This window comes from Arvicola amphibius, chromosome 2, assembly GCF_903992535.2.
Source record: "Arvicola amphibius chromosome 2, mArvAmp1.2, whole genome shotgun sequence".
NCBI classification, from domain to species: domain Eukaryota; kingdom Metazoa; phylum Chordata; class Mammalia; order Rodentia; family Cricetidae; genus Arvicola; species Arvicola amphibius.
The window spans coordinates 13,581,221-13,606,595 of NC_052048.2; the positions used below are offsets into that span (position 1 = coordinate 13,581,221).

Sequence of the window (25,375 nt, forward strand, 5' to 3'; positions counted from 1 at the left end):
AAGTTATTTCCCGTCATGTCCATCTGCCTGGCTTTGGACCCCTTGCCAAAGCTTAGGCCAGATCCTTAAAGTAAACAGGGCCGGGAAGCTGCCTGCTGAGGAATTCAACACTCTGCCTTCACCCTGCTAGCTTGTGAGGCCCAGGCAGATGCAGCCCTTGCTCTGCACCTCAGAGAAAAAGGCTCATTTCATACCATAAGGTTTTAGTGCCGATGGGAGGAGCCATCCTGGAGCTCGAACAGTGGTTTCACAGTAGACCAGCCTGGCCTTCCACACAGGAGACCAGACTTCCTTGTTCATAAGGTAGTATGAGCAGATATGGGCTAGTGGTTCAGTCTGGCTGAGCATTAGTGACCCTCACTTTTGAAAAGGGAACAGAAACACTTGCATTACCTAGAAAGACTATAGGATAGGGAAAGAATATCATACAGTTTATTACCTGGAGCAAAATGTCTGCAAATAGAATGGGAATTATTCAAACTATTCCAGTAACATATCAGTCAAATATCTCCACTTCAGTCAAGCCAAGAATCAAATAAAATAGCTAAATAATATACAGGGTGCTCAGCCCAGGGTGCCTGTCATGGCGAAGGCCAATGACCAGAGACAGGAATTGAGATTTTAGTTGTACTTTATCCAGAAGACAGCAAGTCAGCATCCTTGGAAAGCAAAATATCTGCCTTGCATCTCCTCTCCAGCCCTCAGGTCCTGTAGAGGATGAGTGGCTTGGCCAATCAAGGCAGTCAGTCATTCCAGGCCGTCTCCCCTGGTCACGGGCCCAGTCATGGGTCTGACTCGTGGTGTCTTTGGCTCTCTTGTTATCACCCCATTCTCTCCTCCTTGTTTTCTGATGCCTGAACTCCAGTCTTCTTGACACACTCAGGCTCCTGAGTATCTGCTAGTATCAACCTTGTGCTCCTCCGGAGCATCTGACTGAGGGTGGGCCAGAGTAATGCCAAGCAACCTAGCAACACAGCGCACACCCTTAGCTATCAGCGACATGTACCTACAAATCCCTTTCTAGAATGTGGAGTAATTACACACATTTCTTTATAATAAAGCATAAGAAAATGCCCGTCCCTGTCTTTTCTGTCCCTTATCATATCCTAGTTAGAGTTTCTATTACTGTGATAAAGCATCATGGTCCATCACTGAGGAAAGCCAGGACAGGAATTCAAGGCAGGATCCTGAAGCCAGGAGTAAGAGACACAGAGGCCCCTTGTGCTCACAGATAAGCACTAAGGGAATCTAGAATGTTAGCATACAAGGTTGTTTCTTAAGGGAAGGAATGCATGGCCTGTTATCTGCCCAGAGGGCTGGGAGTGGATGTGGTTAAAGCCTGGTGGCCTTTACGCTGTGTGGACCACACTGGACCTTCTCCCAGACTGTTATCATAAGCTTGTTTTTCTCAGTCGATCTATAGGACCCATCTTTATGGAAGGTGTCACATGTGCTCAACCCATAGAACCTCTTTATGGGAGGCATCACATGTACTTTACAAAGAGTTTTGGTGTAGTTACATTCAATCTTTATTCATCTTTCTTTGCTCCTCAAAGAGATTTATGTACTCTTTATGGAGTTAATTATCCAGAAAAGTTCTCACCAAATTGTGCTGTGCTTAAACAGGCCTACAATGAACCAGATACTTAGTTGTGCTGAATTTAACTGCCTTCTTGTCCCCAAAGATTGTCACTCTGAGGAGGTCTGTGGAGGTCACAGCGACCACTGCAGCAGGAACTCAAGCAAACACCAGGGACAAATGCTGTTTACTGTCTTTCTCCTCATGACTTCTCAGCTTGCTCTCTTACAGCATCCAGGACCACCATCCTAGAAGTGGCCCCTGCTCCCAGTGGGCTGCAAATAGTGTGGCCACCCTTCCTTCTGTTTAGTGCATTCATCTCTTAGCTATGCAAGGGAATATTGAATTACTTGTTTTCAGTCTTTATCAAGATAACTTTGCGTGGATTCCATGTTCCTTAGTTAGAAAATTTATGGTTGATAGAACACTATTGTATGTATTGTGGCATTTAATAAAGATATAATTATTTGTAAGTTTTCACTTTGTAAATCAGGGTGCTAGAACTCAGCAAGGCTCCCTTGCTGGGGGAACTAGAGAAAGTAACAGAGGTGGAATTCAAACCCAGTTCTGTTGTAGAAGGCCGCTTGTTCTTCCCGGCCGCCCAGCCAGCTTAGACCTGAAATAATCACACAGAAACGGTATTAATTAAATCACTACTTGGCCCATTAGCCTTAGCTTCTTATTGGCTAACTCTTACATCTTAATTTAACCCATTTAAATTAATCCATGTATCGCCACATGGCTGTGGTTTACCGGCAAAGTTTCAGCATGTCTGACTCTGGTGGCTCCATGGCATCCCTCTGACTCTGCCCTTCTTCCTCCCATCACTCAGCTTAGTTTTCCCCACCTAGTTCTGTTCTTCCCTGCCATCGGCTCAAAGCAGTTATTTAGTCATTAACCAATAAAAGCAACACATAGACAGAAGGACCTCCCACACAGTTCTTATTGCAGGTACAGTATTTTGTTTTCTTGTTTACCATGCACATGGGTGGTGTAAATGTCTCAGTCACCTGAAGAAGCACCTTATGTTTGTATTTCACAAAAAAACAACCTAATCTTGAGTGTAGGTTGCAGTCTTACTTTAAGGTGAAGTATAAATGAGTCATGTAGTGATAGGAGTGGCCGGCCACTTCCCGCCACTTCCCACCGCTCGGCTAACTTTACCCAAAATAATGACACAGAAACTGTATTTATTTAAACACTGCTTGGCTCATTAGTTTCAGCCTCTTATTGGCTAATTCTCATATCTTGCTTTAACCCATATTTAGTAATCTGTGTAGCACCACGAGGTGGTGGCTGAACGGGAAGGATCTTAGCCTGTGTCCGTCTCAGAGAGGAGAGCTATGGCGACTGCCTGAGGCGTCTGCCTCACTCTGCTTTCTTTCTCCCACAGTTCTGTTCTGTCTACTCTGCCTACCTAATTTTCTGTCCTATTAAAGGGCCAAGGCAATTTCTTTATTAACCAATTAAAGTAACACATAGACAGATGACCCTCCTCCATAAGAGTCAATTTTATGTGGACTCAGCCTGAAGCTTCTGAAACTTCAGGTTCCTCTTGACAAACCTGCTAACTCAGTCGCCGTGGGTTCCTACTGCTGTCCCTTTACTGTGCTGTGGAAACTAAACAATGAGGAAAATGGCCTCATTGCCCTTTCTACCATAAACCACTGCAGACCCCGAGCACATCTGTGGGAACATGCATGGCTTACATGTGAACTACCCAAAGGATCCCACATAGGCCCACTTACTAACAAGGGAGGAGCTCCCAGTGTCACTGTTTTAGAAGGTGGTGGGACCTTCAGTGCACAGAGACTTCCTGAAGGAATTGGATCACTCAGGGGAGGTCTTGAAGGATTAATAGTCCAATCTTACTGCCTGCCTACTCTCTGCTTCCTGTTCCCCTAAGATGTGCCGAAGTAAGGGCTGCCACCATGGAACCAGCACCATCCACATCAGAAGAGACTGTATCTTCCTGACCTGTCTGCCAAAACAAGCCCTTAGGTTGACTTTGTCACAACAGTGATGACCATAACTAATACCCTGTTAGGGCTATAACAACCCAGGACTGAGTCTTGTCATATCTGTGTGCACCTGTGCACTGTTAGCATTGAAGTCAGTATTAGATTGCCTTGTCTATTCTGGGAAAGTGATTCTATGACTCTGTTAGGATCCATCACCCAGCCTTCCCAGGAGGGCAGTTCCTCCCTGCCCAGTGGGGTTGGATAAAGACTCTTAGGACCCAGATTGGAAGTGCATGAGAAATTTCCCCTTATGTGAAGCAACCAAAGTCGCTTTTCTTATTGGTTGGTTTGTTTTCTACATTTTTTAAATTGACTTTTTGGGAATTTCATATCATGCATCCTATTCCCACCCAGGCCACCAGTCCCTCTGTATCCACCCTTTTCCCTTGTAGCATCCTCCCCAAGGAAAACTTAAAAATAAAAAATAAAATAAAAATATGAACATTAATTTTAGAAACAAACATGAATATAAAAACCAAAACCAAACACAACAACAACAACAACAAAAAAAAAAACCTTGCTCCTCCATTTTTTCTACCTTTCCATGGCCTCATCTGTCTTAGTGGCATTGGGAGCAGTGGTGTGTCAGCCCTCTGCTCCAGGCTCCTTTTCCTCTTTTAATTTGGCATATATTCACTGTACATAAGGACATTTTCATGCAAATATATGATCTTATCCCCTTATACTCTGACCTTCACCATCCCCTCCCCCTTCTTCTCCCACTATCCCTCTTTATCCCATCCTGCTTAAAAAATTTCATTTCTACTTTGACGCCATATGCCCATGAGTTTAGGTTTCTGTATAAAATCTAGGGTCCAAAATACAGAGAAAACTTTTTATTTTAGAGACTGGATTTAATGTGATAATCTTTTCTTCCCTCCTCTTCCCCAAAGATGACATCATTTAGTCTCTATAAAGAATTAAAACTGTATGGTGTGGATATTTTGCACTACATTCAGCCACACCTCCCTTAGCACACCTAGGTGGTTTCCATAGCTTAGCGTTGAACTGGATCCCATAGTAGGTTCAATTTGCTTTCCTTAGGAAACTGCACGTGGATTTTCACAGCTGCAGGCTAGTTTACATCCCCAGCGGCAGGGTGGAGGAGTCCCCTTGTCTCAGTGTCTTCTGGAGCATTTGTTGTTACTCTTTTCTGAATGGCTGCCATTCTGGCTGGAGTGGATGGAATCTCCATGCAGTTTTAATTTGAGTTCCTCTGACAACTAATGACCTAACCGCAGACTCTGAATCCCTCTGCCTCTGCATTTCTAGTGCTCATCTAAAATCTATTGCCATCTTGTAAAGGTTTTCCCTCCTCTTACTCCTCATCTCTTCTCCACCCACAGCTTTCCTCCACTCCAGGCTCTGGCATTTCCTCCTCTTACTTCCTTTGCTCATAAACATGAGGTCACTGTTCCTCACTTTTCCCTTACTCTCCATGATTGGCCCCAAACTAAATCTGCTCATTTCCCACCCAGGGCTCTTCCCTGGTCCATGCAGCATTCCCGTTGTCATAGTAACTTTCCAGCTGCTTCCTCCTCTTTCTTGCTCACCCGGTCATAGATTGCCTATGACCCACAGAAAAATCAAGTCCTTCCCAGCATTAAATCAAGATGTTTTCGTTTACCTACAAATCCTGTGTAATCTCACAGCCTGTGCCTGGCTGCCTTCACCTCCTACCTTTTCCTTTGTTCTCACTCCATGTTGGCTGTGTCACTTTCTTACACACACCTAAGTGCATTTGTGTGATGGGCACTTTGCACACACTTTTCCTTCTGCTTCGTATGTTCCTTCTACCAGATATGTAGATCCTTTAGTTCACTGCCTGCCTTCAAGCTCTGTTAAGGCTCCTTCTCAGTGAAGCCTTGCAGCCACTACCACCTCCCATAATGCACTGTTCCATCTCTCGCTGTCCCTCTTCCTCTCCCTCTCCTGCACTTGTTACCATGAAACACAGCATTTTTAAAAACTTCTGATTTAATATGTGTTTTACTGAAATCAAAGGGTCATGAATCTCCTGGGATGAAGCTTTTGTCTGTTTCCTTCCTAGGACCCAACAGTGCTTGGTATGCGATAAATATGCTTGATAAATGTTGAATGAATGAATCAGCAAAATATACTCAGGGCCAATAAAATTCCTCAGCAACCATTCCAATGCCATACACTCAATTGTTACGGGTAAGATGTGTTGTGTGTTGAATGAACGAATGGAATGGGAAGAATATATGAGCAGTTATCTTGAACTCTAAAATTCACAGAAACACATGCACACACACATAGGACTAATTTATATCTTCTGTAGATCTTTTGTCTTTATTTTGATTTTTTTAATAGAAAGGACCCATTTAATCTCTTGGAAATAGTCTTTACTGTGTTTAAACAAAACCTTGGTATGCATTCACGGCAAGAGGATTATGCTGATTACCAGTGCCCAGTACATATGGACACCTCAAAGACCCCCAGCACAGCCTGAGCTGGTGCTTACATGATAAAAAAGGTTCCATGGTACTCTCCTGTGTGCAAGCATTCTCCTTCAGTGCAATTTTCTCTCCTACCTCATACTATGAAAAGAGTGTTCAGAACAGTCTAAAGGAAAACTGAGTAAACACACACAAATACATGTGGAATATATATATATATATACATATATATATATGTATATATATATATATTCCAATGGATTGCTAAGGTGGCTTAAATACCTTTAAAACATCTAATGAGAGAGATTAGTGTTACATATTTCTTTTCCCTCTCATTTTTCTCTCCCTTGAATTCCATAATAGTCTTATTACTCAGGGAAATGCTAGGGAAAACAGAAGCAAAATAACTCAGAGACTAATTGACAAATCATCACCAAATAATTAAATTGATATTTACAGCGCACCACATGAATCTCAGCAGCATATCTATGTTAGGATCCCATGAATGAGCATGGCGGTGGCTTGGTTCATTTTAATATTCAGTTATAGAGAAATGGCAGAGAGAAACAGATGGGACATAAAGTGGAATTTTACAAAATACTCCAGACAACCACACGGAAACACCCCCTTTGCTGATGGGTTCTAGCTGTTCCATGCTGGAGATTTACCCTTGAATACATCTGCCCTCTGCATTGCTAGAAAGAGAACCTTTTGTTTTATTTGTGTTGAAAAAAAATAAGACTAGCGACGTGACTCTGAAGTAAAGCTTCCAGTTTGAACGAAGCAGCAGTTCTGATTGTGCTGGCTAAAAGGCAACACATGGTTTATGAACTGTAAAATATAATACACGGTCATTATGGAACATAGTTATTGGTTTTATAGATATAGAAAGACAGACAGATGATAGGTAAGTAGATAGATAGATAGATAGATAGATAGATAGATAGATAGATAGATAGAGGATAGATAGATAGATAGATAGATAGATAGATAGATAGATAGATGATAGATAGATAGATAGATAGATAGATAGATAGATAGATAGATAGATAGATAGATAGATGAGAGAGAGAGAGAGAGAGAGAGAGAGAGAGAGAAATATTAACCAACCATGTGTTCAGACACAATCTTTAAAGTAATGTGAAAAGGTAGGAATAAACCAAACAAAATAATAGTTGACCTAGTTGGCTCCTGTGTCTGTGATAAAACTTGGGAAGGAGCAGGTCTTTTGTGTCTTATGTGTATTGTGGTTATGGCCCTTTAAAGACGGAAGCCAGGGATAGAGCTCAGGGCAGGAATCTGGAGGTTGGAACTGAGGAGAAACCGTGGAGAAATGCTGCTTACTCTCTTGCTTTTATCGGGCCTGCTGGATTACAGATGTTAGCCATCTTGCCCTACTTAGAAAATATGATATCCTGAAAAGGGTATAAACCTGATGATGCTGTCAGTCACGATCTTCAAAATGTAAAGTGGTGCAGACACTTTGAAGGATACTTGGGTAATTTCTTCTCAGACAAAATGTACAGGCTTACCGTAATCCAGAAACTGTGCTCTTTGGCGTTTACCCAAACATTCTGATGGTGTCTCTCTACATAATACTTGTATGTGAGTTCCCTTTACTGAACCATATCTGCCCCCAAATGGGATCAATTAAGAGATTCTTCAAATAGTGGCTGGTTGAAAGGCCTATAGACTGGAGTATTCGGCAATAGGAAGATATGAGCTATTGAGCCACTCAGGGCCATGGATGAACCCTAGTGTTGCCACAGGATGAAGGAGCTGATCAGATGAAAACACACATGGTTATTTCTATGCCTGATTTTGCACAGTCACTGATGGTGAAGGGAAACGGGCACCGCTCTGTCTTACCTTGCTGTCCTGATGTGGTGCTGGGAGCATTGCAGTCTCACCTGCTCCACTCAGGTCACCTTGGTGGTGAAGCAGCAGCAGCCATATGGATTAAATAAAAATAACAACCATTTGACCATTCATCTTTATGTTTATGATGCTTTTGTTTACTTTTATCAATATTCTGTGTACATGGAATGGACTTTTTCAACATCTTTGTCCGAGTACGTGATGCATTTTGAGCACATTGTGATTTGTCTTACAAGCTTCTCGTGGGTGGTTCTCCAGCCCAGTGACCCACAGTTTCTCTCACCTACACTCTTAGATTTGTGAGCCCTAGCTCCATTCACAATGGACATTTTGGATCCAGTTTTTTTGTTTGTTTGTTTGTTTTTTTTTTGTTGTTGTTGTTTGAGTTTTTGTTTTGTTTTGATTTTGAGACAGGGTTTCTCTGTGTAGCTTTGGAGCCTGTCCTGACACTAACTCTTGTAGACCAGGCAGGCCTCTAACTTATGGCGATCCACCTGCCTCTGCCTCCTGAGTGCTGAGATTAAAGACGTGTGCCACCACCACCCAGCTTTGGGTCCAGTTTTTATGGAGTTTTGAGGGCAACTTCAGGATCATGTTTAGACCCACAGAGACACCCCACTGTCTACAGTTATACCTAATCACTAGTAAGCCAGTTAAAGCCACTAAGTATCACATGGAAAAGAAACAAGACCAGGGTGGATCAAAGGACTTCTACGGATAGAGTCCTGGGAGGTCCGTGAGCCTTTCCGTGACCCATGTCCCCATAAGCTTTGTGCCAGAGTCTCCTCAGCTTCCTTGGGACACTTAGTCATTTAGAATCTCTTTCATGCCCACAGTAAAATCTGAATATTTATAGCTATCAACTTCTACTGCTCTGTAGGAGAAAAAGAAATAGACATTAATATCACATGTATTTCCTCTTCCAGCACAAAGTAAAAATTAAAAACCCAATTTTTATTCATATCCTTTGATAACATAACAATATTTAATTCCTTGCGGATCATTTTGGTGAAACTCATTGTCTTGGAATGAAGTGTTGCTTTTAATAATCACACAACAAACTAGAAAATTGTGACTACAAATCCCATATTGAAAAGTTGTCATTTATTTCTTAATTATCATTCTCATAACTAAAGCAAATAATAATTCTCAACTTGTATGAATCCAATTGGAAAGTTTGGACCAAGAAAGTGTAGACTGTGATTGAAATTTGGTGTATTCACCTTCAGATTCGAAGACTGAACCTAGTAACCTCATTACAATATTCCAAACTGGTCTCTACTTGTTTGTTCTTTCAGTTTCAAATGAGCAGTAATATATTGGCAGACAATCATACACATTGGTTTTGCTCTTGAAAAACTTACTGGTTTCATTTTATAATCTTCATAAACATTCCCAATCTTCTTTTCAGATATGTTGAGATTTTGAAGTCATGCTTCCCCAGCCTTTCCTACTCCCGTTTGCCCCCCTAAAACAGTTACCATCATCAAATTAATTCTTACCTCGACACTTCCACAGCTGGGAGCCATCATCATTCACGATTTGAATATCCTGAAATGAGACTCTATAGCTCGGGTTCCACAAACAAAATGTTTCCCCAACAGCTCTTGGAAATTGTATTAAGAAAAGCCTTTTGCATTTCTATGATAGGTCTTTTCCTTCAGGGTGATATTCTTCCCATAATGTAGGACAAGTCCACTTTTTCAGGTTTAAATAAGCAGTCGTTTCAAAGCTACGCTTCAATGTAGTGATGAGCTGCGGGCTGGCCTGCTTTTCGTCCCACCCTGCTCCTGCACGGCTAGCTTTACACCCGAAATAACAACACACAAACTGTATTCATTTAAACACTGCCTAGCCCATTTGCTCTAGCCTCTTACTGGCTAACTCTCATATCTTGCTTTAACCCATATTTAGTAATCTGTGTAGCACCACAAGGTGGGGGCTTACCGGGAAAGATTCAGCATGTCTGACCTGGTGGCTGGCTTCATGGCAACTGTCTCTGAGAGGAGAGTCATGGCGACTGCCTGAGGCATCTGCCTCACTCCCAGCATCCTGTTCTGTCTACTCCACCCACCTATGTTCTGACCTATCAGGCCAAGCAGTTTCTTTATTAATTAACCAATGGAATCATCAGATAGTTAGAAGACCCACCTACATCACTTCAACCCCATCTGTGTAGTGTGAAGCTGTGTAGTGTCCAGCATTCTGGACAGCCTCCGCTCTCTTTAAGCTATCTACCCCATCTTAGCCACATCAACTATGTTTACAACCCAGAAGAGTGGCACCATGACAGGGATCACTCCCTCCAGCTGCCGGGTCAGCTATGGAACAGTGTCTGACAGTAACTATGACAGGACAGACAGCCAAGAGACACATGTGGACTTGTGACAGATGGATGGATGAATGGAAGAATAAAGGATGACGCAAGCGTAAATGTGTGCATGGAAAGATGGCTGGATGGTAACTCTGATGTATTCATTAACATCACACGCTCACCGTCTTCAAGTTTGATGTCACTATCTAAAAACGCTCATTGATCTTCCAGAATGATGTCATTCTTTATCAAACCATTGTACTCATTCCTCTCCCATACTCTCGACTCCTAATCAGTGATCATTTCTGGGCCAGATCAAGTCCAGTCATCTTCTTCCCCATGAACGTGTGTGTGTGTGTGTGTGTGTGTGTGTGTGTGTGTTCATGAACTCCAGAGTAGAACTGAGCTCCTCAGTGTGGCACATGAGTTTTTCTTCATCCTCTGGGCTAAAAGATTTTCACAGCCCACCCCCAACACACATGCAGAGCTGCACCCACACAGCATTTGACCCATCCCTGATCACGTGATTCCTAGCTGAACATGGCTCTTCTGCATCGTCACTATTAGACATGTCAAGTCTCCACTTGACTTTCTGTCTAGAAGTGAGCAAGCTCCGACTCATCCAAGCCTCAACTCACAATTTAGCTCTAATATGATGTCATCTTGCTTTCTTTTGGTACTTTGCATGAGATTCAATAAATGTGTATTGATTAAATGTGAAAATTGCGTATGAAAAGAAGAAAGTTTTAACAAAAAGGCATGTGCGTGCACATGCGTGCATGTGCACTCACTTGCATATGTGGGGAGCATGAGTATACATCTGTGTGCATGCACATGTGTATTCAGTATAGGTAGAGGTCAGTGTCAGATGTCTTTCTCAAATGCTCTTCACCTTATTTTTTATTTTAATTTTTTTGTTTTGTTTTATTTTGCCTTTTTTTTGAGACAGGGTTTCTCTGTGTAACAATCCTAGCTGTCCTGGAACTAGCTCTTGTAGAACAGGCTGGCCTAAAACTCCCAGAGATCCACCTGCCTCTGCCTCCCGAAGTGCTGGGATTAAAAATGTGCGCTACCACCGCCCAGCTTCTTATTTTAGTTTTTATATGTGTGGGTATCTTGCTGGCAAGCATGTCTGGGCACCAGATCCACTGGAACTGTACTTACAGCTGGCTGTGAGCTGACTTGCGATGGAGGTATAGACACACACCACCATGCCAGCCTTTCACGCGGGTGCTGGGGATCCGAACTCAGGTCTTCATCCTCGTGTGGCAGGTGTTTTACTCAACCATCTTCCCACACCTAAGGAACTATCAAAGGACTGAAGTTAGTTATCAGTAAACACATCTGAAATTTGATTTTGGTGCCTATATCTTTCGATGACCCTTGCTCCTTAAGTCCTGGCATTTCAAGTCAGGCAGTTGTTACCAGTTCACCTCCAGTCCAGCAAATGTTTCCTTCCAACATAGTTCATCAGTTCAGAAGGTATTTTGTTTTCCTTTGATAAGTCTATGAGATTTCAAACTGACATGTCACTGGTCTCAACGATTGCCAAAGCCTGATAACCCAAAGCTTCAGAGAGCTGCCCTCACTCTGTATGGCAGACCACACCAAGCTCTGTACCGGGACATCAACGCTTCTGTTTTTGACATCAACGCTTCTATCCTTCCCTTGAGGCGCAATGGCTGCCATGTCTTATAGGAGAAAAGAACAGTCACAGAAAGTCCCACCCCAACACAAAGGAAGGGTATACACAAAGAAGGTGGGGTCGAAGAAAGACCCAGGTCTGAAAGAGGAGGAACTGTGGATAGCCCGGAGCATGAGGAGGCAGGGACATTCAAGGTGAAGCTTTAATTTGACCCGGACTGACAAAGGTGGAGGTGAAAGGGGAGGAGGTGCACAGCTTAGATATTCATCTGAAGTTTGTTGGTATGTAGGGGTCCTGAGTAAGAGGGTGGCTGGATCTGAGCTGCTCCCGAGACGAACACTATTTGATATGGAGAGTGAAGGAAAGAGATGAATGGCTGTGTTGTCCACAGAATGAAAGCCTAAGGCAGTACGTGCCTGTGATCCCAGTACACAGGAGGCTGGGGCAGGAGGATTGCCATCTGGAAGTTTCAAGCATGACCCTGCCATAGAAGAGAAGAGAGGAGGGGGGGGAAGGAAAGGAGAGGGGAAGGGAGAGGAGTGGGAAGGGAGAGAAATAACTTTGGAGGTATTTTATTGTTATTTGAGGAGGAGTATAGTAAGGAAATTCCTTAAGTCTCTGTGACGCTGAACTTGAACGCGTGACACTACCAAAAGCCGTAGTTAGAGAATTACCAATCGCTCGCCTCTACCTCTACACCAGAGCAGAAGCATCAATTAGCCCTTCGTAAAGTGTGATTCCAGGTTCATGTCTCATGTTTCACACTCTGGTGATCACAAACGTTATTCCTCTGTGGCACCAAAGTGAGTCGAGCTCCTCACCATCTGCCCTTGCTTCTTTTCTCCAATGAGAACACCGTGACAGCAGGACCTGGGTTATGGGTTAGTTTGGACCTGAGGCATATTCTAGATCAGTCACCCTACCACCATCAACCCCATCTTAGCTTTTCCCAGGGCATGCGAGAGAGCGAATTCTCAAGTCTATAAGGATAAAAACCATATGTTATTTTCTTTGCTGAGACGGTTGCCTAAAATGGTTCCTGACATTTTATTTATTTAATTTTTGTTCTGAAAGAAACTGGCCAGGAGACCACAGCTCAGCTCGCATTGCCTGATATCTGCTCCATTACGTACTTCCTGTCTCCTTTGGTCTGTTGCATGAATAAAAAACATTTGAAGAGAGAAACAAAAATCTTACTTATCTTAAAGTTTCCTTTTTGCTTCTCAAAATTTATAATCTCTCACTGTGTTGCCATGGTTTTGGGTCATGGTGATTTTCTCCAGTAAAGAAGAAATCCAGTCATGAACCAAAAATGCAGTTCCCAAAGCCTGCTTCTTGATAGGGTATACACTCATATCAAAAAAAAATCTCAACCATGTAGAATTAAGTCATGTGTGGAAATATTAAAATTTAGTAGTAACTATTGCATATTGCTAAAAGTATGTGCTTTGAGATTTAAAAAGTTACTGAACTCTGTCTTGGCTCCTCCATTTAGCTTCTCTGCAAATACAAAAAGTTAATCTTATTTCTGTTCATGTTCTTTCTGTATAAAATAGAAGCATTAATTCCCACTTTCCAGAGCTTTATGATAAATAAATACATTTGTGATCAATATCCATTATGTACTTGGCTCCCCTTGAATGTTCAGAAAGTGCCATTGGTGTTGAATTTAAAACATTCCTAGAACCTCTCCAACATTGTGGTCAAGGAGTGTGTACACTTCAAGACAACAGCTAATTTGATTAATGAAATTTAGCTTCACATAACTGAGTCATGATAATCCACAGTCATCACCTCCTGGGTTCTCAGTGGGTGTTCTTTTGTGAAGAATGCCCATCTCAGTTTTTTTTTTTTCTGAAAACCTTTGGCTAGTGTGGGGCTAACAGCTGTGGGTGGCAATGATGGTGGTTCCTCGCTGACCTGTGGGAAGAGGTACAGTGAGTCTTGCAATTCTGATCAATCAGATTGGCAAAGCTAAGTGGACCAGATGGACATTGGAAGCAGTGGCCAGACCTGAGAAGGGGTTGATGGTAGGTGAGCCAGATGGGCAACAGAACCGGTAGCCAGACCTGAGAAGGGGTTGGTGGTAGGTAGACCAGATGGGCATCAGAACCAGTGGCCAGACCTGAGAAGGGGTTGATGTATCTTCAGGAAATTGAAAGTCCTCCTTAATGACTATTTTTCTCCAACCATATAAACAAACACACCAGAACACAGACCAACTTCAATGGCGGTAACCAAGCCAATGATTTGTTTAGATTTTAACTGTATCCACGTCCAATTCTTAAATAATGATCGTCTGTCATGTCAGGCATTTATGGCAACCGGTGGAGATGAGTGTGCCCAAGGTTTCATCTCTGACTTAATGAGACCATTCACTCTTGATAGGACATAAGAGTAATAAATATTTACAAAGTTGTGGGTATATTCTCTGATAGAGAAGAAACAAACGACAATATCATGAACACAGTAGAGGAAGTGATGTCCTTGCAAGGTCAGGGAAATTTTAAATGGGAGGTGACTGCTGTGTGTTGTATAGTAACATCATGCATCTGTCATGCCTTGTATGTCCTTTGTCCTCCCTCACTTGATGATGGTCCAGTCTTTACTGCCTACTTACTATGCTGACCAGTTATTAGCTTGTCAGAAGTTTAAGGAAGCCAAGTTAAAATAAAATTGTCACAGGAGGACTGACTTTGGAAGCAACCCTCCCCCCAGTTCCCCATCAATGCCATGACACTCTTGCACAATATTTAAAATATTCAACCTCACAGAAAATAATTAAGTCAACTAAATGTAGATGGTGAGCCAAAGCAGTGTGGAAGGATTGACACACCACGTGCGTGTATCAGTGTGCCTTGACTTATAGAAGTAAAAGCATGTCTTTGCTCCACACAGAGCAAAACAGGACGATAACAAACACTCAACTTCATGTCTAGAAAAGTGATTTTTCTTAGAGATATTTCAGGCGCTATTTTCATCATGGGTTTGATTCTTTTGTAGCAAAAGCAATGTTGAGCAAAACCATACAATGTCTTGGTTGCCCACCCCCAGCCAAGATGAAACAATGAATCCAGGTAGCACGCGTGTAGGAACACTTGTACATATAACTTACATATGGCATCCTCAGGAAAGTTTTCATCCAGAGAGCGCAGTGACAGCAGAGGGTGCAGCAATCTCTGGTAGCACTCTCTTTATCTGAACCCCAGTGGCCGAAAACTCGAAGACCCTGAAGTCGGGGGTCCTCGGATGAGAAATGGCTTATGTGGGTAAAGATGCTTGCTGCCCAGGCTGAAAATCTTGGAAGGACAGAACTGACTCTCAAAGTTCTCTGGCTTTCCCAGTTGCACACACGCAGATGTGTGTGTGCGCATACACACACACACACACACACACACACACACACACACACAAAATAGAAATAAATAAATGGCCAGGCAATGGTGGCACATGCCTTTAATCCCAGCGGGAGGCAGACGCAGGGGGATCTCTGTGAGTTCGAGACCAATCTGGTCTACAGGAGCTAGTTTCAGGACAGGGTCCAAAGCTACAGAGAAACCCTGTCTCGAAAAACCAATAAATAAATAAATAAATAAATGTAATCAAAAGCTGTAAAGAGGCATGTGTAAATGATCTGAGCTTTAATTTCTTCATGCTGCACAGCCACATATATCCATATTCTGCCACGAGCAATTGGGGAGCACAGTTGTGCTGGCAAAGGCCTAGCCTGGTGTCTGAGCTCCCAGTGCGGCTCAGTAGATCAGATTGGTGCTATTAACACGACTGCATTCTTGAGCCTTTCCCATTAGACTTTTTATGACACCGTTTCAATCAAGGCTGTGCTTGGCGGAATGAGCCAACAACTGAGGGGGAGATGAGAACCCTCTCATCCTTCTCTTGCATTAGTTTTAGTGCTTGCTTTATTATGACACGGTAACTACAGACCATAAATTCAAAGTGAATTTTGTACACAGAGTAATTTTACATTGATCTTGCAAACCATGTAGGGTTAGCAATAGGTACCATGGCCTCGGGTGTTTGCCGGTATTAAAGTCAAATAATCACGCAGTAGGTGCTGAGGAGGAGGGGAGCTGGGAAGAGAGATCCCCTGTGGGTACAGTCTCATTTCAAGACACTCCATGCTTGGGATACTGGGTCAACTCATTCTAATGCCCTGCTCCAGCTTTAGCTTACAACTTTTGTTGAACGGTAACAAGCTTGTTGTTAGTTAAATTGGGAAAAATTGATTAAAAAAATGGTCAAGAGTTCTTACCGCAAAACTAATGGTCCACAAAGTTGCTATGCAATAGAAGGTCCCCTTCTATTTTGTGTAACAAAAACTGTGTTTGTTTCTCGCAGAGCATTTGAAGGTTTTTATGGCAGTAGTTAGTAAAATGTGTAAAAGCCATTACAAAGTGATGGGATCTTATGTGTTTCTAGAATGTTGAATGTTTCACGAAGGTCTTGCAAGTTATAAAGTGAATATAAGAATTCATTTATTTGTAACCAACCCTTTCACTACTGCATGAGTTTGGAAGTAGAAGCACTATCTTAGAGCCTAAATTAAATTAAAGGTTTCCACTGGGGTGTGACCAGGATGGTGGACAGGATGGTGACCAGGTGGGAAGTGGGAAGCAGCAGCCAAAAGCTTTGACCTGGGGGCTGACAGGATGACTCAGTGGATAAGGTGCTTTCTGCCAAACCTGAGGAACTGAGTTCAATATCCAGAGTCTGCATGAATGGGAGCTGAGAACCGAACCACCACGGTTGTACTCTGAACTTCACATGTGCTGTGTGGCACATGTATACACGCATACACACACACACACATACTCACACACACACATACTCATAAAACATAAATAAATATGAAATATTCAAAACTTTGGCCTGCGTATTTTCAACACTTCCATGTAGGTTTTTCAGCCCCATGCATGGGTGTTATTTTTCTCTACTGCTCTGTAATTAATGCCCATCCTCCCGTGCCACTGAGGTTAGAGTCAATTGGTTGCACAGCCAGATCTGCATGCCCGAGGCCCTGCAGGGATGAGCAATCACATCTTTGTAGGCGATTGCCTGCCCTCGTGCATCTTAACAACAGACAGCACAGACACTGCAGATCAGGGCCACTCTATGAACTAACTGTTCAGCGGAAGCCTACACAGTGCCATCTGGAGGGTCTGCCTGTGTTGTTGTGGGATCAGACCCTTGTAAGTATGGGTGTGAGCTTGCATTTGACCAGGTCCATTTACTTCTGGCTAAAAAGATTTATCATATGGAACACAAAACAGCAAGAGGAAAAGTCTATCAGTTCTGTGGGAAGCAAAGATTGCAGTCTTGCACTGGGCTTCAGAAAACCAAACAAACTCGCACTCTGACCGAGATGTGGGGATAGAGAAAGTGAGAAAATTAAACTGACCTTTGTAGTTAACAGTAGCTTTTGTGGGAGGAGGCAGTGCTGGGAACTATGCCCTGGGCTTTGCACACTCCACAAAAACACTCTACTACTGACTCATACCCCCAACTCTTGCACAAACATTTAAAAGATATTTTCTTTTTTTTCTTTTTTTTCTTATTAATAAAAATCAGGATTTAAAAGATATTTTCATCACTGTTTATTGTTAGCATGTGTGCACATGTATTGGAGCACACCTGTCATGGCACACATGTGGAGGTCAGAGAACAACTTCATGGAATTAGTTCTTTCCTTCCACTTTTATGGGTAGGTTCCAGGGCTCTAGCACAGGTCATTGGGCTTGAACAGCAGTCGCCTTCATCCTCTGGCTGCCTCTCCAACCCCAGACAGTACATATTCATAAGCTATAGAATAACAAATGTTATTGTGATCATGAAAAAGACCTTTATAAGCCTCCGCTATGCTGCTAGAGCCCCTAACGTCATATACCCACGTCACCTCTTAAGGGGAAATTTATACAAAGGTGGTATGGTACCGCTGAGATTCCTCGGCGACTGGTTTCTCTGCTGTGTCTTTCAATGATGACTTCTTACTGTTAAGAACGAGTCATCATTGTTACCATCACCAATACTTGTTTTCCATCTGCCTAGTAAGGATCTTTCTGTCTACCAGGAACCACTCCAGACACCGGAAAACTGATGAGCAGAATAAATCCCACGCTCTTGCAGAATATGCATTTCTAAAGAAATGGCCAAGCAACATAACAGCAACAGTAACAGTAACAATACTACTACTACTACTACTACTAATAATAATAATAATAATTAATAATATAATAATAAATAGCTCTATGCAATCACAGTTGCTCTGTTTCTCTTAATATCAGTAGGTGGTTGTGGTAGTTAATAGCAGCTATGGCTCTGTCATGAGCAGCAGTGCATCATGGGGCAATGGTGCAAAACTGCCTTCCCTCCTTCTGTGCTCACTATTGCTCCTTCTGGACGAGCCACACTGCCCAGGCCATGCTCCGGGATCACACCACTCACACTTCCCTGTCTCAGGGCCTTGCTCTTCTTTCTGTTTGAAGCATTATCCCTTCAGATATCTTCTCTTATACATTTCAAAATTCCCTTATCACAAAGGATTACAGGGGCTGGAGAGGCTGCTCAGTGGTTAAGGGCACTTGCAGCTCTTGCAGAAGACTCTCATTTGCTTTCCAGCACCCACATCACGTGGCTCACAGCTGCCTGGAACTCCAGGAATCCGATGCCCTCTTCTGGTCTTTTCGGGTACCTTCATGCAGATGATAAGCAGACATGCGCGTGCGCGCGCACACACACAAACACAAGCACATAAAATTAAAAGAAAAAAATCTTTTTTAAAAAGATCACTTGCTGAGCAGTGGTAGTGCACACCTTTAATCCCAGCGCTTAGGAGGCAGAAGCAGGCGGATCTCTGTGAGTTAAAGACCAGCCTGGTATACAAAGTGAGTTCCAGGACAGCCAGAGCTGTTATACAAGGAAACCCTATCTCAAAAGACCGAAAAAAGGGAGGGGATCACTTTTGCCATTCCCTTAAATAGCATCCACCACTCTTTCAAGTATTGCTTAGTTATGATAAAAGATAGAATAGATATAAAATATTGTAACTGTAGTTCTTGCTTGATACCTGTTTTGTTATATGTAATTTTACTATGTTAAAGTTAAAACCTTCCTTTTTATTTTTTTAAAAAAAAGGAATATGATTAGGAAATCCTTCTGTATATGTGCTGCTTTTATTAGTTAATGAAATAAAAAGCTGCACTAGCCTGTGAAAGGTCAGAGCAGAGCTGGGCGGGGAAAACTAAACTGAATGTTGGGAGAAGTAAGGCAGATCAGTGAGAAGCCCTGTGGCTGCCACAGGAGACAGATGCCCCTGCTGGAGCCACGACCTCATGGTGATGCATAAATTAATAGATATGGGTTGATTTAAGATGTAAGAGTTAGCTAGAAATACGCATAAACTAATAGGCCAAGCACTGTTGCAATTAATAGAGTTTCTGTGTGATTATTTCAGGTCTGGGCAGCCGGGAAACAAGCGAGCAGTCTTTGTCTACAGTCATGGAGCATCTATAACAAAGACGTTGCATGACATGGGCTGTATTGAATCTTAGCACAAGGAGGCTGCTCCAGTGAACAGAAGCAACCCAACAGCCAGGGGGCAATGGCAGTACCAACCAGTGAAGCAGGAAATGAAATATGCATGAGTGTGGGCTGAGATCATATATAAAAATCATATTCCATAATGAAATTTGTAAAAAGAAAGAAAGGAAGGAAGGAAGAAGGAAGGAAGGAAGGAAGGAAGGAAGGAAGGAAGGAAGGAAGGAAGGAAGGAAGAAAGCTCTTGGGGCTAAATAATACTGGCGACTCTTGAAATGCAGAGCCGCTGGGGCATCTTGGACACGGTTTAGAGAATAATAAAAATTTAACAGACAATACAGCACAGCATAAAATTACAATTTTATTCTTTATGCCAATCAAATTAAAATGTTATAGAAATAGAAATCTAAAAATATGTCACTTTGTCTTTCCCAAAAATAATCCATAAAGAAAAAAAAAACACCTGAGAGCTCATCTCTAATGAATGTGTGTCGCTGTTTCTGCATACTTGACTGGTATTTGAAATAGATTAGTTTTTTTAAATGCATGCTCCTGTTTTTTAGAAATAATCAGTGTGTGCAGTTGTGTAAGAAGAATATTGACCTTGTTAGATTGGCTACACTACCAGAAGTAGGTTACTCGGTATAGTTGGCAGTAGGAATTCAGTCACTATCCCAGGAGTCAACAGGAACAGCCTGCCAACAGCAAATAGGTTGTCTTGAAGGTAGATGAAACCTGTACTTTATTATTGTTGCTGTTGTGTGGTATGTATGTGTGTGTGGACATGCACATGCCAGAGGACAACTTTCCAAAGTTGTTTCTTTCCTTCCACTGTGGGATCTGTGGGTCAGACTCAAGTCCTGAGGCTTGGGCCATGAGCTATTTTATCCTCTGAGCCATCCTGCCAGCCCCAGTTATGTTGTTATGAGTACAAGAAATTTCTTTGGAGTTAACATATCCAAATTCCTCCTGTATTTTATACAAGTTTCTTGAGAGGGTGACAAGTCTTTGCTGGAGTAAAAGTGACAGCATGGAATAGCAGTGTGTCATTAAGCATAGTCCCAGTGACCGTAGGTGAAGGACAAAGTTACATTATGTAAAATTCATCTGCACATATTCAAAACCTTCAAACTTTCAACAGTAACAGCATTCTGGGTATCTTTTGCATATCTTCCTTATAGCTTCAAGCTGTATTGCCAGCCCAGACGTCGTCAAATGATGCAATTATTCTCAGCATATTTGATTTTGAAAGGCAGTGAAGTGTCTAACGTGGTTCAGAAATACTTTGAGAAATGATTAAATTTTTAAGTGGTTTTGGAATTGAGAAACGCCAGTTATATTTTGAATAAGTCATTCCTTATAGATACAAAACACTTTTTATAGATTGGCCTTTAAGGCTAAAATAAGCATCCTAACTAAAGATAGGGTCTTTAAATACCTTGGCCAGCTCTGTTTGCTAACATTGTTTTGTTTTTGAGACAGAGACTCATTATGTGGCCTTGGTTGGCCCAGGACTCAGAGAGATGCACCTGCCTCTGTCTCCCAAGTGCTGGGATTAAAGAAGTGCGCCACCACAACTGGCTAACACTGTTCATTTTTAAAGGAGAAAAGTATCTGTCTGTACTTATTATTTCACATGTGCAAAAAGGCAACTTCAAAATAAAAGCCTTCTTCCTGAGAGACTTCGCAGTGACAGACAAAGGGTGCAGCTGAAACCACGAGTCCGCTCCCCGTGGGAAGGATGACAGGGTCAGTGGCCATTCCACTTCAGGCTCTGGACGAATACTGGCTTGAATCAAGTCTCATGCTCTGCAATTAAGAAAGAATATTGCTGTTTCCCCTCATTGGTCACCAGCAGCAGACTCACATATAAGTAAGTGAATAAAGTCTGTTTGACAGCGTCCATTTGGCACTGTGCACTGTGGCAGCTCACGGGAGACACAAACAGGAAAGAGGCATGCTTCTCTGCTGACCCTAAAAGTGACGACAGGCACCACGGACATAGCCTTCCCCCAGTTAGCTTTGTCCCTTCAAGGAATACCTGTGAGAAGTTCATTCAAGGCATTTCTGTAAAAGTAAAGATATAATTGGTATTTTAAACTAGTAGACATGATTTTTGAGTTAAGTTCAGTGGCTTATCAGAGAGACCATCAAGGGCCTTCAGAGAGATCAGGTGCTGGTACAATTCTATGTCAAACAGTATGAATGTGCTGTCCCCCTTCCCAACCAGGGAAAGGATCCAGTGTACTTTATCTATTTTAACGTCTGCGATGGCCTCCTTCACAAACTTTCTCAAATTTGACAAGCAACTCTTGTGTCCTGCAACAGTACGTAACTCTCTGTCATGAGTCCTGTCAACATCTAGTACAACAGTGTCCACACGATTGAGCATATTTTGCTTTGTTTTCTCTTATTTTAAGACAGGGACCATTTATTTAGCTCAGGCTAACCTGGAAGTTGCTATGTAGGCCAAGGCATCCTCAAACACACTATCCGCCTGCCTCACTCTCCCCGTGCTGGGCTTGCACGGATGTAACATCATAACTGACCGCCTCTTCTCTTTATCCATGCCCATAGTTACAGTCAAAGAGCATCCCGATTGCCTATGACTTAAAATAAATGCAGGACAATGGAGAGATTATAGACATTTCTTTGAGACGGGTTCTATACCAAACAAACCTGGAACAAAGCAGGCAGCAAACCCCTGTGATCTTCCTGTCCTTGGTCCCCCTCTCCTCTCTCCCTGAATGTCTGGGGATACAGGCATGCATGGCCACACCCAGCTTTTTCTGCATGGGCGCTGGGATCTGAGCTCAGGCCCTCATTCTCTTCCAGAACTTTTTTGGCACTGTCTGATGAGCTATCATGAATTCCTAAGTCTCAGTTCTGGAGAGCTAGATTTCTTTAATATTGTATCTTTTTGCCCTAGTAATAGTGGTCCCTGTTATTTTACTCACTTTTGTCGATCTCTATTAATACTCAAACTCTAGAGACCTGTAATGGGCATTTTGCATCTGAATTAAAGGCTTTGTTGACATTTTGTGTGTGTGCATTTTCACACTGCTGGTTGGTTGGTTTGATGCCTATGACTAGAAGAATAAATCTAAGCTGTAGATTTGTGAATAACAAGCATGTTAAAAACACCATCCAAGTCTGAGGCCACCATATGAATTGGAAGTGCATTGCAATAGTCGCATGTGAAGGAAATATCGAACAGGTATGGCGTCATATGAATCTGTCCTTCTACAGATGGCTAAGAACTCCAGCAAGAGCTCACGGTTGACATATTGTTCTTTTTCTTCCACAGCTATTGTAGTGAGATTTCTGACCAAACGATTCATCTGGGAATATGATCCGACCCTCGGTATGTCAAACATTATATCTTCACCTCCTCCTCCAACATATTTATGGCCCTGAAAAGAAAACAGCATGTCTGTGGTACCCTCATTAATCCAACCCTTTGGCTGTTTTGAAAGCATAATGTTTAATTTGTCATGCATGACACCCTCCTAGAGGCCTGCAGTGTGCATCATATCCTATGTTTCAAGCCCTGCAGGACTTAGGGCATAAATAAAGAAGTTAAATCCATCCTCGGTGAAGAAGCAAATGGGTTCAACAGGATGCTCACTCTCCCATCTAATATGCCACCTTGTCCTACTGGGAAAAGGGGTGACTCTGGCAGCATTTGGGGTGGGAAAGAAGGGTATGCTTAAGAGAATGACCTCATAAGAGCAAACATCTGAGCACTGATTAGGGGAGTGTAAGCAGAAAACCTTATCTCATCATTTTAGCTTCCAAAGGTAACACCAAAGTGGCGTTTGTGGGCAAAGAAGGCAGAAACTGTTTATGCATAAGGAGGGTGAAGACTACTCCTAGGTACTTCTGTTCTGGTGGTTTTTCATTCTTTTTGAGAGAGAGAGAGAGAGAGAGAGAGAGAGAGAGAGAGAGAGAGAGAGAATGTGTGCATGCATGTGGTCGTATCCATGTATCGTAGTGTACGTGGGGAGGGCAGAGGACAACTGGCAGGTGTCAGTTCTCTCCTTCACCGTATGGATCCCAGGGTTCAAACTCAGGTTCTCAGGCTTGGTAGGAAGTACCTTTCCCCACTGAGTCATCTTGCCAGTTCCTCTGTTTTGATTTTATGTTTTTTGGTCCATATGCCTTGTACACAGTATTGAGTTTGACACAGGCGATTCCCTGCAAGCACATCATGCAGGAGATTGCATATGCAGTCCAAAGGAAGTTTATCCCTCGCACTTCGCTTGTTTTAGTCGCTCATTCCACAGACTATGAACAGCCTTCTCTGCATTTGCCCTGTAGTTCAGAGAGACCAGCTGACTGATCTAGGGTGGGGCTGTGCTTCTTATGCACATACAAGTCAACAGTTGGGTCTCTCCCTCTATCTCTCTCCACCCTTTTTTTTTGAGACAGGCTCTCTCACTGTATCTGAAGCTTACCATTTCTGTTAGACTGGCTGGCCAACCCCCAGGATCCTCCTGTCTGGTCCCCCACCTCCCAGTGCTGAGATTACGGAACTGTGCCACTATGCCTTGATATCTCTATGGGTTCTAGGGATAAAATCCCAGGTCTATGCTTCATCCACTGAGCCATCTCTCCGCCTCTCATCTCTGCTGTTTTGACCTAGAAGTCCAGAAAAGAGCCGGAAAATAAGTAACCATAGTCAGATGCGGTGGGGGGAATGAACAACGAAGGGATAGACAGCTGCTGGTTTATTTAGTGTTCAACTTTATAATCTGTTTGGAACTTATGTTAGTGACGGGTAGATGGTGAAGGCTCAGTGACTGTTTTCAAATCATTGATCATATTTTCTGTCATCAGTTACAGAGCTCCTACCTCTTCACGTGACTTCTAAGACCACCTTCAGATCATTTGTAGTGGGATGCAATTTAAACCTCCAATGTCATTCTCTTATTTACTTATTTCTCTTTATTTTCACCATATGTATTATTTGTCTGTGCTCTATGGGCATTTCCCACAGGCCTATGCAGTGATTTGAATATTCCCATCCCCCTCAGATTCATTCATTCTCTTTTCTTTTCCTCTTCCCTCCCTTCCTCCCTCCCTCCTTCCCTCCCCCTTCTCTTCCTTCCTTCCTTCCTTTCTTTCTTTCTTTCTTTCTTTCTTTCTTTCTTTCTTTCTTTCTTTCTTTCTTTCTCTTTTTAACCAATTCTGCCTCCTGTTAGTTCCCTTCATTCCTCTGGACAGTTTTTCCTCTACTTTCATGCCATATACACCTACATGATTTTATACATCCCTATAAAGTCTATGAATCACAAATGAGGGGGAACCCTACAGATCTATTGGATCTATCTCTGAGGATGCCTTGGTTTGTTCAGTATAATCATCGCCACTTGCATCCATTTTCCTGAGAATGGCATCTCTCTGCTCCTTTGGGTGGGTAAAAAGCATCCAACTGTGTGTGTACAGATAGTTCCTTTGTCTATGCTCCCATAACAAAGTCATTGCGAACGGCAACACGCCCCTCCAGCAGCTCCATGCTGTAGTTTAATGGGAGTGTGCATCTTCCTCCTCCACTCTCTGATGTTATCTTGGCTGTTCTCGGCAGCGGACTTTTCTAGATCAGTTTCAGAGATTGTGATAGCATGGCATGACGGATTGGAAATGACAGAAATCCTAAGTCATTACTGAAACCTCATATTTTATGATAGTCAACCTTGTAAACAGGAGTTTGACTTACATCCATTTTAAGGACCCTCCTCTGCCTTTGCTCTTTAAAAAGCGATCGCAAGTAACTCTGTTAGTAAATACATTGTCATAATTTTCCAGATTTGTATCTGGATAGAAATATCTCCAGGTAGCTCTGTGAAGATTCAGGGAAGAATGAAAAGTGATATGCTAAGACAGTAACATTAGCTATTGAATGAGGTGAGAAAGCAAGGTAATAGTTTCTCATTTTTTGTTTATCTAAATATATCTTTCTAA

At 42.5% G+C, this 25,375-nt stretch overlaps 1 protein-coding gene across 1 annotated transcript in view; it reads left to right on the forward strand.

The window, feature by feature from the left end:
• Rerg (RAS like estrogen regulated growth inhibitor) overlaps positions 1-25,375 on the forward strand; it is a 110,021-nt gene that overhangs the window by 72,495 nt on the left and 12,151 nt on the right. The window contains exon 3 of the mRNA XM_038319883.1: positions 22,719-22,775. Within this exon, the coding sequence (XP_038175811.1) occupies positions 22,719-22,775 (57 nt within the window). The remainder of the gene's footprint in view (positions 1-22,718; positions 22,776-25,375) is intronic.